Raw genomic sequence first — 16,176 nt, forward strand, 5'->3', positions numbered from 1 at the left:
CTAATAGACAAATGCCAAAATCTTGTATATTTGTAAATCTTCAGGGGACACTCATAGAGCTATCAAATATATTTAAAATTTTTAAAAATTTAAAAATTTTTAAAAAAACCCAAACAACTAAAAATGTTGTTTCATGTTTTTTCTAAAGTTCCCTGAAATAGAAGAAATAACACTGGCAATATAAAATATTTTTTCCTTTACCAATATTCAGATCAATGCAAATGAAGACTGGGACAAGATATACTCAACAAATGCAGTACGTACTTTCATACAAAGCGCATGGACTCTAGATAAAAAAAATAAATCCCTGACTATAGAATAGTGACAATATGGACAACATGCCTTGCTGGCTGAGAACATATCACACATTAAAGCAGTCAACACTTGGGAATGGCCATGAGAACCTCAACTAGGAGGGCTAACAAGTGCCCCAAATGAAATGGCACAGAGTATTTTGTGTCTTTCATAGCACTAATCAATGTAAACTCATTTGTCGGCAGCCCCGCAGCAGAGACGCTGCTGATGAGCATTCTGCAACAAGTACAAAGCTTCTTGGAGGGCAATTTTTTTTAGTATCGCTAGAGGCTACAAAACATTTCTCAAAAGCCATCAAATACTCAGCTGCCTTTTGTCTGCTGTGACTATTTCTTACATCTGCATTAGTGACACATGCCACTGTGGGGACTGATGCAGCTGACCCCAGACATTTGGTACAGTAGGAACCAATTACCACAAGGAGATTTTTTCAGAGCTAGAAAGGGCTCTGGCTCCTTGTTCAACACAGCGGGCTGGTTTCAAAGCCACTGCGAGCTTCAAAAGGAGAGCACGCTCCTTTGGTAGTTACAGAGTATGAATCAGGCACAGGTTATCTCCAACAAACCCCCGTCCTATCAATTCAAAGGGACTTGGTAATACTTTATACCTTGAAAAACTGAGCCTTTAATCTGAAAAACACAGCAGTAGTTACTAATTTAACTAAATTATGAGGGGCAGTAATTAAAGGCCTAACTTAGCTATGCCTTGCAATTTGGGATTCAAAAGAAAATCTTCCCAAGTTTTACAGATTTTTCAGCTATTTTGAAAAGTTTAAAAATAAGATTTAAAAACAGGTTGAGGACCGCTCAATCACAAAAATAAGAATTTTCCTAAACAGGTCACACAGATGTTTGGTGAATATAAATACATGACTGCAATAAAACTCTTCATTTCACAGCACCACAGTTGTCATATTATATTACCATGTTCTATGTCAACGCGAGTGACAAAAATCTTTCTGGTTCAAGTATTTTATTAAGCTCCAGACCACCATTGTGGCCCTTTTACTCCCCATTCCACACAGACAGCTCTAAAGAAAACATCAATAATAGAAAGTAACTGCAAAAATAAATATTCAGGCTAGCCTCTCCATGAAGAATACTAAACTCAAATACTTTTAAAGGAATCCTAAAGTAAGTGATACCATCTGAAAGTCTGAGCTACAAACTAGAAAGTTTTGGTATGACATAGCTGTCTATTGAAATGATGACTTGATTACAGTTGCATTATGCCAGGTTTTTTCTATTTTTAAATCAAGACAAAATATTCAGCATCGGAAGAGTATTTAAATAGTATATAAGGATTCCACAAAACTAGGTATTTGGGAAAGGAATCTGCAAGCTTTACCTCTAAGTGTTTCTTCATAATACTAAAAGGTTAATACTGTTGGCCTTCCTTTGATGTCCGAACTCTTCATCTAAATTCTAAGTGGCAGATAATTCACTATTTAATTTCTTGAAAATATGTTACCTCATTGGCATCTTTTTAGTTTTTAATATGATTTTGCCATCTTCTTTAGGCACAAAAAACAATTCTGGGGAGTCACTGAAACTTCCTGTTAAGGTGAGTTTGCCAAAGAATTGCCCTATAAATAACTGACAGTAAATATACCATGTTCTATCCCAGTGAGATCAAGAAAAAGCAGGACCCAACTTAAAAAGGGAGGAGTAAACAGAGAATTAATATGGATAATTTCAATTATGTTGGTTGCTTTTTCTTTGCTTTGGTTTATGATAAGAATAACAGCATGCATTTAACTAACATGGCCATGGGTGTGGAAAAGAAGCACAGAGATGACTTGAAACACTTAGGAACTGTTGCGGGGGAAAGAAAAAAAAATCTTACTACCACTAATCTTAAATCTTGAATTCAAAATTGTTGGTGTCTTTCTGCAGATGCAACTTAAGGATTCCAAAATTACCCTAAACATCAAATTATGTCGAGGTCATTGAATGGGTGGATGCTCTATATTCTGTTTAATGCGTATGTTCAATTGCACACGCACTTCAACCCACTGTGTCTTTATTTTAATAACAGACCAAGTACTGAAAACACATAAAGGAAGACTATTTTTCTACTTCAGCAAAAATATAGCTGATACACTGCATGACCCTTCAGGAATGACTGCTCTGTTTGTTCTATTTACATGATATAGCCTGATTGGAAAAGGGAGATAGGGGTGAAGATCAGCAAAAATACCAGACACTCATTTTTAACAATCAGTCCCGAAAAAAAAATCACTGTCTTGCTTTTGTTACTACTCTTGTTAGAGGTTTCTTCCTCATTATATATCAGAAACATGTAAAATGCAAGATTTCACATTTCTTCCAAATCCCTACTGAATCATATAAAATTAAAAGCAACATTTTCCCACTATGCAGCCACAGATAAAACATAAAATATAAACGTAAAACATAAAACATACATCTATGCTGGTTCCGGAAACTAACAAGGGTTTGCGGCTTTCACGCTTCTGTATTTCAGCGCGCTTAATTCTTTCCAATAGCCATATATTTCTTTCAGGCAGCAGGAAGGTATTCTTCATCTAAGATCTGGGCAGGAATCAAAAACTTAAACCTTTCACTTTGCTCAATTCCTAAGGAGAAGTGAAACACACTTCCTTACTGTGCTCAGGACGCCATGTTAACTAACCATTTAGAACACAGGAGCAAATTTGATCAGGCTATATTCTTCCACCTGCACAGAAGTGAATTTTTGCTCCAGTCAAGTGCCTTGAAGATAAAAAGGTAGTACAAACCCTACCACATTTTTACAGAAATATGTAGAACGGACTTTGACAAACAGCTCTTTAACCATCAGCCTGTGTTTCTGTCACCCCAGAGATATATAAAAACTGATTTCCAGCTACACTTAAGCAGACACGACCACGATCCACTGAACTTCAGGGGGCTCACAGCAATCAGCAGCAGCGCTCCGAGGAGTCACTGCATCCACATTTCTGTTACATCTGATTTCATAAGAGCTCCCTAACTACAGCTACTGATTAACATCCTGATCATACACTTTGGCTGAATTGCCCAAAAGCTTTTCCCTCCATTAATATTTTGCAAATTGAATCACAGTTTTTAACAGTTAAATTAACATATTATCAGACTGCATGAAACTCATCTAAACAAAAAATGTTTTGCCATCGTTTCCTGTTTCAAATTTGAACATGCTTCCTTGGCTATCATTTGGTTCTATGCCTCTTTTTCAGCAAAATCAAACTTCAGAACAGCTCACTCTGCGTACTGGCATTTTAAGCTGCTTTCAGAAGCTTTTGACGCTTATTTTCTACACTCTTCAAATCAACACACACATATATATACGCACATCCACTCTTACACAAACAGGTTCACGAACTGCAATCAACAATTCTGTAAATGTAAGTTTCCTAGTCATTAATCATCCCTCTTTTTTTTTAATCCTTATGGAGTGAATTACTAACTGAGAGGAGACGCCAGTTCTAGTAAGTGAATGTTACCCAACAGGGATATAAAGCTGTCAACACCATAGTGCTCTTGCTTGCTCTAAACTCTCTCCCAGGCTTCATATGTTTTTTAAAGCGATATTAGTCTTTTTTCCAAGGAACCTTACACTCCTTAAAATCTGAGCACTTGTGTTTTATTACATACAGGTTTTAAAACAGACTGGTCAGATAACTGTTGTAATATTTTAGAAGCACTGGGTTAGTCAGGCAAACCAAAACTGGACTCTAATACATTGGACTGACGCTAACAACATTGTAAACAGTACCAAAACTTTTAAATCCCCTATTAAACACAACCTTTAAGACCTCGTTTATCTTTTTAGTGACCTTCACTAGATTATTATAGCTGCTGTAATGGCCCTCTGAATTAAGGACATTCATGTTAGGAATAAAAAACCAGGAAAGTCGTAACACAAAATTTCTCATGAGAACAACTGATTTTCTGTCGGCATTACATAAACTTATTTTAAAACACTTTTTTACTCATAAAACTATTGAGAAAGCTAGAAACACCAATCGCACTATATTTCTCTATTTCTCAGGGAAGTCACTAGAAAAATAATTGCAGCAAACAGTACGATTATAAAACTGGTTACCAAAGGTCATCACACTCATCATAGCTCCAGATAGTTGAGAGCTTATTGCTCTGTTCTCACGATTAACTTCAGAAACTGATATTATTACAACAAAAAGCCACTTGACAAATAGGAAGGAATTTCAGCATTTACATATCTAAGGCCCAAAATGAGATGAGAAAAAGAATTGCTAGCATTTGGCGTTGCTTTCAAAATCTTTAGATACAGATTATGAAATTAAAATAAAACAAAAAAACTGAAATAGTGTCCAGTTTTCTGTAAAGTATTTCCATTTCTGTCCTAAATACAATTCACATTTAGTAAGTATTAGCACTTGTTAAAGCCCAAGAAATAAGAATAAACAGAAACACTGGCAACTGAAGCCCTGGATGTCACTTCACTATGACTTTCAGTAGTTTCCTTTTTGTCAGACTCTAGGCACAATAGTAGTAGAGTCCCTATCAGTATTTACTTCAAATAATTTCTATACTAATTTGCCAGTAAATTTAAAGTAAGCCCATCCACAAATGTCTACAGAGGCATTTCACAACTCCAGTGAAAAAATTACTAAGACCACAGTAATCACTGCAAAGATACAGACTTCCAAAAATACCTGAAACAGGTGTGATCTGCATTCAGGAAAAGATCACTCGATCGTAACAGGTTCTTAAAGATCAAACTTGAAAAAGAGCAGAAGGAAAATATCTGGAAATTAGCTATGTTGATTTATTGTAAGAGTATTGCCAGGAGAAAAAAAATCAATTTTAAACAGCACCATTATCTTATTAAAAAAAATCCGCCTTAACTAATTTAGTATTGAGTATTATAGAACCTAGGTAAGCATTCAGAAAGGAATTTTTTTTTTCTTGCTTTCAGTATCAATAAGGAGTAATGAATAACCTTTATTATGAACAACCTAAACCCAAAGAGACTGAGACTGTTTAAAGAACACCAGCTAAGAAAAAAAGAAAAAAATTACTCCTGCATTTCTTATTCCCCCACACTTCTACACTCCAGTCTACAATACCTTTATAAATGAGCTGAAGAGTAATGAATGAAAACTCAGGCTCTTAAAAGTTTGCTTTCAGAAATGAAAGTATTTTTCTTAAGTGGAAGAGATCTTCCACAGCTTAATAGGCCAGATTCAGGCTGAACCACCAATATAACTATAAAGGCTGCTGAATTTCTCTTGGATAATACAGCTGCAACTAGAAAGTAAACATATATTCCAAAACATTCAAAAGAGCTTTCTTAAAGTATATTTCTATAAATGCCCCATGGACAAATATTTCAGCTCTAATTCTAACATTCCTTTAAAAATCAAGCAGCTTTAATGCCCAAGTCTCAAAAAAGGCACATAAAACTACAAACACTACTTTTTATATGATTAACTAGTTCCTTTTTACAATTATTCAATAAAGTATTTCTTCACCAATTTCTAAGTGAAACAGTATTACAAGACTTTCACTGCAAAGCCGCTTCTTGTTTTTCCATACATTGGAAGAACACAGAGAAGAGGATTAAAAACTAGATATAAAGAAACATAAAAAAAAACTAGTGAGCTCTCTTACCCTTCATTAGGTATATAAATGAATCCTACGCTTTTAAAATAAAATCTGCAGCTCCTTAGCAAACTTCAGTAATTAGGAAGCCTATTGAGCCAAAGAGGTCTAAAACAAGCATCTAATGGTAAAATCACTAAATAAACCTCACGTAATAGAGAGTCATGTGACGACCATTTCAGTGTATCTCTCGAAATGCCAGCTACACAAACTCCTTGTGTATAAACAAGTGCAATTATGTGTTACTGCTCTGCTCATTTTAAAACACAAATACAGAGGATTTTTTTAACGTAAAGTTATTGGTGGCCTTTCCTGCAGTATTCTCCTCACAACATCTGGTTAATTTCAATATTTTCAAATATACTTTTCCTAACACGAGGCTGCACTGTCTTAAACACGTCAGCATCAGAGTTAAGAGGAAAAAAGAAGGCATTTAAGAGAAGTGACTGGAAAGTTTACCTGCTTGGAACAAAAGGAGGGGAAAAGCAACCACGCACGTAACATGCTCTTAACACAGAACTGACCAGCAACTTGATAGTAAAGTAGGAAAGATTAAGTATTCTAGAGAAACGCAGGAAAACTGCAAAACTAATGCTCAATACATTTGCTGAAAGAGCTAACCTTACACGTGCCCTATCCTCTTTTACAACAACTCCTACAAAATGCTACTTACCGAAAGAAAAATAAAATCCCAAAATGCAACCATAAACGCTACCATTTTTCCCACCCGGGTGACCCTATTCTTAAAGCTGTGACGGTGGGGGTTAACGCACCTAACTGGTGTCACCTACATCCGCGAAGGCAGCCCGACCGCCCGCACTCAAGCCGGAGGCGCTGCCCTCTCCTGCAAGCGCTGCCCAGGCCCGCCGCCCGGCCGCTGCCGTGCCCTGCACGGGGGCAGGGGGATGCCCGTGGGGCAATCCGCACCAACAAAGCGCCGAGCGCAGGGCACGCACTCACCCCGTTACCCTCCGGCAGGATCGGCCCTCGCCTTTTGAGAGCTGCCCGGCCAGAGCCCGGCCCGGGGTGGCCTCTTTCGGCAGGCGGCCTTCTAATGCCGGAGGGCTGCGAGCCGCACGCCCGGTCCAAGTCTTCCCGTGGATCCCCATCACCGCAGCGGTGCCGAGCAGCCAAATGCTTGCCCAGGAAAACAGCCAGCAGCCCTCCAGCCGCCACTCGGACCTGCCGGGCCCTCCGCGCACGGTGCCGACCCGCCCGCCACACGCTTCCCCCGGGCCCGCCGCCCTGCGCGCCCCGGGCGGCGGAGCCGCCGCGAGCGCGGCCGCACGGTTACCTCCCACGGGCTTGGTGACGGCGCCGTTGGGCCTCCCGCGGGTGCCCATGGGGCTGCCGTTCTGCTCCAGCCTGGCCACCTTCCCGGGGGGGGGCCCTTTGACATCGGGGCTGCCGCTGCCTCTGTCGGGGCTGTCCCGCAGGCAGGGGCTCTCGCTCCTCCGCTCCATGCTCGGGGACGCTGCTCCCGCTGGCAGGTCGCAGTAGAAGGAGCACGGACCTAGGGCGAGAGAAACAAGGGGCGCTTCAGTGGCCGCTGGCCAGTACCGGGCCCCGCTCACCCGGCCGGGGCCCCGATGCCCGTCTCCAGAGCGGTTCAGCTCCGTAGAGCCCGGCGAGTAGCGGCCGGGCGCGATGCCGCCTCGCTCCCGCCGCCGGAGCCGGCCCCGCTGGAAGCGAGCGGTTCGCCTCAGCCGCCCGGCGCCAACCTGCCGCGGGCGGGGGCAGGCAGTGCTGCGCCCCGGTTCCCATCGCGCTCGGCAGGCAAGCAGCCCAGCCGCCTGCCGTAGCCAGGTGCTGCGCCCCGGGTCCGGCCACAGTCCCGGCCCACCCCCGGGGGCCGCGGGGAGAAGGCTGCCAGTCCAGACGGCCCCGCTGGCACAACCCCCCCGCGCCGGCCAGCTGTGCAGCCACGGAGTAGCCGGCTGCTGGCGAGGAAGCCTCTAGCGAGCGGCTCCCGCGAACTGCCGCTGTACTTACTGCTTATAGTCTGTCTGTAAGTTGGCTGAGTTGGGTTCTGTCCATGGATCAGAAGTAGAGAATCCAGGGTGGAAAGTTTTCCTGTTTCCTTCTCCCACGTCGCGTTCCTCGCTTCTACTCCTTCCCCCCACCCCCAGCCCCCTCCTCGCCCTCCTCCGGGGGTTCTGAGGCGGCGGGGCCGGGGCGGTTTCCCGCGGGGCGGCAAGGGTAGAGCCCCGTCCCGGAGGGTCCCGGGTGGCGAGCGAAGCGGAGAGGTCGGGACGAGGGGGCGGGGAGGCGTGGGGCCGTCGGCTGCGGCGCAGAAGAGAAGGGAGAGGGAGCCGACTTCTCACACCTTCAGCGGAGAAAATCAATACCGGGGGAAACAGGGGGAGGAGAAGAGGAGGGAGCGCCGCTCTCCCCGGCTCCGCGGCGGCGGCGAGTGCCTGGCGGCGCGGAGAAGTGGCGGCGGCGGCCCCCCGTGTGTCACTTTCAATCGCTCCCTCCTCTGCCAACGACAGCAGCGGCAGGAGGGACTCGCCACAGAGAGCAGAGAAACGGTTATTAGTTGCGTTGAGTCATCGAGGCAAAGTGAGTCCTTTTTGGGGTTGTCCTTGCTTTCGGGTTTGGTGTATGTGCACGCCTGTGTGTGTGTGTCTGCCTGTCTGTCTGCGCGGCGTTCCCGTCCCAGGGCTGTGCATCCCAAACATCGCCACCCCTCCTCGACTTGACACCCCTCCCCCTCCCCGCCCCCCCGCAAAAATCAAGTCTCGCTGCTACCTCGGATCGGGCACAGACGGGCACGCAGCAGCCCACCTCCTCCCGGCCCGGCCCGCCCCGCGGAGCCCCGGCCCCGCTGCGCGCACGGGTGGGAGGCAGAAACCCACCTGGCAGGAAATTAAACACCAATAAATAAATAATACATCTCGCACGCGAAAAAGGAGCGTGGTGCTGCGCGAAGGAAGGGCGTAGGGCAGGCTGGGTGGGGAAGGGGAAGCGTGGCAGGACGACGCGGCGGTGACAGGAGAGACCCAGGGCAGAAAGGCGCAAGGGCAGGGGCAGTCGGGCCGGGGGAGGGCTGAGAGGGAAGGAGAGGAGGAGGAGCCGGGAGAAGGGGAAGGGCGGGGGGGCGGATGGTGGGGAAGTGGGAGTTGGGGACACCGGACCGACCGAGGAGGAGCAAAACTGCCCCCGGCATTCAGTCCAGACGCCCGGGTTGGTCTGGACTGGTGGTGCGACCTCGCCGCGTCCTGCCACCTGCCCCCCACCCCCGTCCCCTGGGAACCGACCGACGGCGGGGATCCTCCCGCAACCTCCCTCGGCCGGGGCGAGGCGACAGTAACTTTTCGCGGTGCGGTTGGGGCTGCCGCCCCGAGGGCCGGTCGCGCTTCCTCCAGGCTTCCAAGAGCCAGCGACCGGCCCCAGGTAGGGCCCCGCCGTCGCCCTGTTCTCCGCGCCCGGCTCCAGGCAGTTTACCGGGATGGTCCTGAATAATTGATGGCGGGGGCCGGGAGAAGGTGACAAGCGGGCAGGAAAGCGCTGCTGCTGCCGCCGCTAAATTATTTAATAGCGGAGCTCCGGGTAGGGCATGACAGCGCTACCTAAGTGCAGCCAGTGGTGCGGGCAAAGCTCCGGCCGGGAAGTCGCAGCGCGGCGGGATCGAGCCCCTCACCAGTCCCGGGGCAGCGAGCGGTCACCCGGCAGGCAGGCAGTCCCCTCTCTCTCTGATGCAAGGTGCACCGCGCCGCTCCCTGGGGTCGGCGGCGGCGTGGCCGCGTCTCTTGGCGGGGCCATGCCCCGCGGGCGCCCCGAGGACCCGCAGCGCCCCCTGCCCGGCCCGGGGGGCGCGGGGGAATGAGCGGCGGCCCCGCGCCGCCGAGCCCTCGCCGCCCGCCCGGCGGCGGAACGAGACCCACGTTAAGGTGGACCGAGGGAATCCCTTCTGGCGGGGGGGGCGGGCGGCGGACGGGCGGCGGGGAATGAGCCGGCGGCGGCGGGCACCCAAAGTGCCCCGACACCCCTCCTCCGCCGCCTCCCCCGCCGCCCGTCCGCGGCTGGCTCCCTGCGCGGCGCCGCCCTCCCCGCCGTGCTCCCTTAAGAGTTCTGTCTTTTACGGTGGCGCCGGAGGGTCAAAAAAAAGGGGGGTTTGTGGGGAGCGGAGCCCCCCGTCCCGGGCACGGCGACACTGGGGACCTGCGGGAGCATCACGGCCACCGGGCAGCCCTGGTGACAGATCTTCGTCCTCCCCGTAAGCGCCCGGGGACAGTAGGGCGGGCAACGGTGGTTGCCTCGAGCCCGCATGCAGCCCTCCCAGTGCTGCCTCGGGGTTTGCGGGAGGGTCAGGTCCCCACAGGAGATCGCTGCCGCCGGTCCCGCTGCTCCCCTCCTTCCTTCCGAGTGGCAGTGACGGCCCACCCGAGCTCTCGGCTGTCCCGGTGAGCTCCGGGCCGCCCCTGAAAACAGTACCGGGAGAAGCAGAGGATCCCCGGGCAGGGTAAGAGAAATCATCCCTTCGTTGCACATCCGACCTCCGGGCCGGCCCCGAAAAGCAGTGCCAAGTGCGACTGTCTCCGCCTCGGCCGAAGCACTCGTGTCTCTCTCCCCGCCTCGGCAGGGGCAGCGGGACCCGCCGCCGAAGTCTGGACGCGGGGCCAGCCTTGCCCCGGGACAGCAAGCCGTGAACGCGGGTGGGAGCCGCGTCCCATCGCCGGCTGAACTCGGGGGGAGCCAGAGAAGATACGGGGAGCAGCGGAAGGCCGAGGGCGGGGGGCCGGGATACCGCCGGGGCCGGGGCTCCGGGAGCGGTCGGAGAAACGAGCGGCGGTGCCGGGTACGCGCAGGCTGCGGAGAAGAGAGCGCGGCGGCTGCCGCCAGGCAGGTCTCCTGCTTTCCCTCTCAGAAACGAGCCTCAAAGTTTGGAGAACTCTGTTTTCTTTTTAAATAACACTATCTAACTTTTCTCCCTTCCCCCCCACCCCCTCCCCATTTGATAAAGCTCAGCAGTATGGAAGTTAACGTTCTTACATGGAAGTTAACGTTTTCCACCAGCTATTGAATAATTGAATAATGTTTTGTTCTTACCTTTGATGTTGAACTACGAATGCCCGAGGATCAATGGCCAGAAAGTTAGAAGAATTGGTGATTTAGGACTTCAGTACTTCTGGAAAAAAAAATGCCAATGGTTTAGCCAGGATCTTCCCTGTCTGATTCGTTACTATTATTATATCTGATGATGTGGATGGATGGAGAGACTCAATCCAAGCCCATTAATGAGGTATTTTATAAACACCACCGTCTGAAGATCTTCATTTACATTTTGTCAGTGATCCTTTCCTTAACAGCGGAGACGTGTGGCGACAGCGCGATTACAGGACTTTAGTAAAGCTCCTATAAGAGTACAACTGGCTTGTTAATCGATTAATATTTTATTAAGTGTAAATATTTTATAAAGTTTTTAGGAAAACTATCGATTCTAAATTATTAAACTAGTCAGAAGGGCATTTGAATAATGCATACAATTAAATACATTTAAATATATATGTAGCGATTGCTTCATTTGCAATGAATCCCCTGCACCTTTCTCTTGCTTTCGTTTTTTTCTCCACCGGCAGCTGGTTTCTCATTTCTGCGTTCACTGGAATATCAGGATTACCGAATATGTATTTAGTCCGTATATATAAACTGAATGTTTACATAAAATACTCTAAGAAAATAACTTTGAAATCGGGAGCCATAATAATTTGAAAATTTTGACGTGAAAGCGAAGGGGCTTTTTAGTGAAACTGAGGGAAACATAATCGAGTTCATATAAATGTTGTTTGGTAACTTCTGTTTTGTAAACATCACTTAATTTATACGGATTTTATGAAGTATGATGCTTGTTTTTCTTTTACATATTTTTTCCCAATAAAAGACTTTTCTCTCTGTTTCGAATTACAAACACTTTCTTTCCCCCATTGCATGATTTTCACATGTCCTTATTTCCACTGGAAAGAAAAGGTGATTATTTCTCATTGCTTTCCTCACCCGTCTTCAATGTCGCAATTAAAAAAACAACAATTTTAAAAAATATTAATAATATTAATAACCTATTTTTCTTTTTCTACACGAACTCCGGTGCGAGAATTTTCTGCTCTCTCACTCTGATGGGAGCAGGAGTGGATGAGCTCCGAGTGCCCAGCGCTCTTTGTTACTGAAGTTTGCGGATCCCTTCAGTCGTTGATTACCAAAAAATTTTGAACAAAAACACCTCTTTGGAAAGGTTTGGTTTTCATTAACTACCGCTTTTAAAGCCAAGACGCATGGAAGCGATCGCGGCTCTGTGCCCACACAGGCTTCAGAGGCGGGCGGCTGCAGCCGGGGCTGCCTCGACCTCCCGGGCCTCCGCTGCCCGCGATGCCGCCCCCCGGGCCGGGGCAGCTCTCGCCCCACGCAGCGGGGCCGAGAGGCGGCCCCCGTGGCTCTCCCCGTGGCAGGATCCGCCAGGCGCTCTCCTCCCTGCTGCTTTCTCCCCCTTCCACCCGGTATTTCCCAGGGGCCGCGGCGCCCGCGGGACAACAGCCTCACCGCGGGGCTCGGCCGGGGCTGAGCGCTGTGGCCCGGGCCCAGGCGAGGTCCCCGGCGCTGCACACTGGGGTCCCAGGGGACACGGGCCCACCGCCCACGGGCACTGCCTCGAAGCGCAGAGGTCCCGGGCTGCCACGAGGGCACAGCGGCCGGCGGGATGGGAGGGGAATGGCCCCCAGCACCGGCGAGGCAGCTCCGGGTCCCTTCGGGGGGCGGCTGTAGTCCGCACTGCCAGGACGCCCGGTCAGGAGGAGACGGGAGAGTGGATCCCACAGGCGAAAGCTCCAGTCTCTCCGCTTGGCCCGGGCTCCATCGCGGAGGGACCCGAGCCCGCGGCCGCTCCTGCCGGCCACGGCCGGGACCACCCGCCCGACCCGTCCCGGTGCCTTCGCCTTTGCACAGCGCCATCGCGCGGGCACTGGCGCCGGCGCAGCCCGAGGCGGCCGCTGCTCCCGCCTGCCCGCGGCCCCGGCGGTGCGGGAACGGCGCAGCACCTGCCGCGGGCCGAGCGGGCCCCTCCCGCCGCCCTCCGCTGCGCCCTCGGCCCTTGCAGCGCCGCTCCGCCCTGCCACCTTGCCCGCCGCGCCACATGCCGTCGAGGCTCCGACACCCTCTCCTATCCCGCGGCCCGGCCCGGGCAGAGCGGTGGCCCAGGCAAACCGGCGATGGGCAGCGCGTAAGGATCGACCTCCTGCCCAGCCGCGCCTTCTTCGCGCTCCCCTCGCGGTCCGGGAAAGGCGCTGGGCAGCCGAGGAGCCAGGCCGCCGCTGCGGGGTGGCCCCGCCACGGAGCGCTCGCTGTCGGGGACGAGCCATCTAACCCTGCCGCCGTAGGAGGGGTTCTCGTCCCTCCACACTACCGCGATCCCTCTTTGGGCGGCAGGTTCACGAGGGGAAGCCGAAATGAAACGAAAATGTCCTTGAGCCCAGTGGCAGGAGGAGCCGGACTCTGCCCGCATCACTTCGAGGGGAAAGCGCTGGCTCCAGCCGACAGTGCCGGCGGGACCACTGCGCCGGCCATCGTCCTTTCCCAGCCACAAGCCGCTGCTTTCCCCCTGCAACCCAAGCCTAAAACGGCGGCTGTCCAGAGGGGGAGCGCGGCGGCCGCGGGGCCGCCGGGCAAGTCCCCCGGCTCTGCGGCATAATGCCTCGGCCCCCAAGAGCCGGGGCTCTGCATCCCCTGAGCACCGCCGGCTGCCTCCAGCCCCTTCGGGATCCACGCGGCTGGTTCGTGCTGTGTCAGTGGAATAACAAAAATAATTAAAAAAAAAACAAATCCAAAGCGTCTTCACGGCGTCCGAGGGCCGACCAAAGGGTTTCGGGACAGCAGTATCTCTGCAGACCTACCCGCGCTTCCATCCTTCCCCCCAGTAGTTTTATTAATGAGCCTTTTGCTGTTAACGCTGGTTTATATGGAAAAGGAGCTGCGGACAACAGAGAAGCAATCTCTACAGCCAGACGTACACAGGGAAGGGAACGACTCGGCCGGAGCCGAGTAGCACGTAACACGCTATTACACCGTATTTCGGTGCCCAGGAGGCAGCGCAGCTCCGGCCGAGGCGGGCGCGGGGAGCGGGGCTCACCGGCAGGCCGGGCCGGCTGGACGCCTGGTGCGGGGCTGAGCTGGCCGCTGCCGGAGTCCCGCTAGGCTCTCTCCTGCCCTCCGGCTCCCCACCACGATCTGCAGCTTCCCGTGTTCCTCATACACGTCTCCAGATCTTGGCTTTCCCCCTGGCCCTGGGCTTGCGTTTTCCCACAATCAACGCTGCAATGCTAACCGCAAGGGATTTCCTCCGTGAGATATCAAGCTCATCGACCCACCTCACCTTAACAGACTTCGAGATTCTTCAGTATTGTATGGCTTCTTTAAAATAGTTCTGTGTAGATTTGTAAACTGTGAGGAGCAGAGAGCACAAGACCGAGAGCACAAGCCACAGGGCGTTTGTGCCCTGTGGCTCTTTTCCTTCAAATTAGCAGCTTATAGCTGGAGATGAAGGAAGAGTTTTGCCACCTTCGTTGCAATTAAGGAAAGTTCCCTAGATCCGAGAGAGAAGTAACTAACAAGCCCCTCCACCCGAGCACCAACTGCGGCTGCTCCTTCGCCGCAGCCTAAGGCCACTCCAGTGCCGTTTGCCCCGGGCCGGGCGGTGTCCCCCGCTTCACCCCGAGGTGGCCGCTCCGAGCGGCGCCGGGACGGGAAACGAGCGTTCCCCCTGCCGCGCACTGCCCGAGCTGCGGCGTGAACGAATGCGGGAAGGGGCTGCAGCACAGAGCCGCCACCCTCGGCGCGGGAGGCAGCCCAGTGCCTGCCTTTACACCCCAAATGTGCCTACGGGCGCAGGGGTCCGGGGAAGCCCGCTCTTCCCTTCCAACCGCGTTCTCGCCCGGCGAGAATGAGTGACGGCGGAGCTCCGCAGGACATGCCGAGCGTGCTGGGCTGAGGACTCGTATCCCGAGGCACGAATCGTTTTAATAACAATGATTTATATAAATTAGCAAGATAGCATCCTTGCTGCCCCGCCAGGCTCCGACCTAGAAGAAAAACATCACCCGCCCAGGTTGGACACCATCGCCTCACAAGGGCTCAAGCGCTCTCCGAGTTCCTACGGCCGGCGGAGACCACATGACAGTACGGAGCTCAACAGAGCCAGGAGGACAGAGCCGATTCCGAGCCCCCTCCCCGTGAGCTTCCCAACGGGCTGAGCTCAGCCCTAGCCCTGCCGCTCTCAGGACGCGGCGCTCATTAGCGACTGTCCTTTGGACAGAGCAGGATGCTGTTTTCCTCCTAAATCCAAACTTTGCCTCTCAACAGATAGTCTTATCTGCGTACGCCCGTTTTAATTAAAACTCCAGTGAATGCTTAGGGAGAACCCTCTGCTCTGCGGCACAAGGCAGCAGTACCCGCCGGTTCCTGCCACGCGAAATGGTGCTCAGGGAGCAGACTGGTGGCGGGACCGCACGGGACCCCGGTGCCGGCCCCCAACTCCCGCCCTCGCTCCCCGCCGTTAGGCTGAAGCCAAAGGCAGGGCAGCCTGTGACAAAACAGCCCGGCCGGCAGCTGGGGTGCCCGGCTGAAGGCTTAGAGTTTTGTGTGCAAGTAACTGAAGGCTGCAGATCTGCTTAGAAAAAAAAAAGGGGGGGGCAGACAGTGAAGGGGATTTCGAGTGAAGATAAACAACAGGGGTTTATTGAACTATAAAGGTTGAAAACGCCTTCGAACAAATCGAGGAAACGCATCCTAATACACATGAGCCGCAAATATCCCGTAGCCTGGCTCCTGCAAGAAGGTAGCTCAGATCCTCCCGGCTGCGCCACGAACCCGGCTTGTCCCTGGCGGAATCACCGCAAATGGAAAGCTGACAGGGCAACGCTCAGGCTTTTTAGGCTTTCGCAAACCCTGTACTGCTACCTACGGGGCGCAGCAAGGCGCTGTCTGCAGAGGGGTCACACATGGGGCCCAGGGGCAGGAAAGGGCCAAATCCTGTCGCTTTTCCTTCTGCAAACAATCCTATCGTCTTTTCCTGCGACCTCAAAACTTTGCCAGGCAATATGCGCCAACACTTAAAAAGATTTTCGGGGCTTGAGTTTGTACTTGGCCCGTGAAAGGGCCCCTTCGGGGTTCGGGGCTGTCTGCCCGCTCCCAGCACCTTAAAGGGTGGCCAAAAGGTGGCCCGCCGCCCGAGGCAGCCCCGGTAGCT

General features: G+C 51.6%; 1 protein-coding gene across 5 annotated transcripts in view; it reads right to left on the bottom strand.

The window, feature by feature from the left end:
* Positions 1 to 16,176, bottom strand: part of SATB2 (SATB homeobox 2) — a 136,116-nt gene that overhangs the window by 118,293 nt on the left and 1,647 nt on the right. The window contains exons 1-3 of one of the 5 annotated variants that reach the window (XM_030952609.1): positions 14,305 to 14,552; positions 10,995 to 11,073; positions 7,237 to 7,455 (exon numbers count right to left, since the gene is read on the bottom strand). In XM_030952609.1, the coding sequence (XP_030808469.1) occupies positions 7,237 to 7,405 (169 nt within the window). In that variant the 5' untranslated portion in view covers positions 7,406 to 7,455; positions 10,995 to 11,073; positions 14,305 to 14,552. The other 4 variants (XM_030952607.1, XM_030952608.1, XM_030952610.1 and 1 more) reach the window with 4 other exon arrangements.

This window comes from Camarhynchus parvulus, chromosome 7 (genome assembly GCF_901933205.1).
Source record: "Camarhynchus parvulus chromosome 7, STF_HiC, whole genome shotgun sequence".
NCBI lineage: Eukaryota > Metazoa > Chordata > Aves > Passeriformes > Thraupidae > Camarhynchus > Camarhynchus parvulus.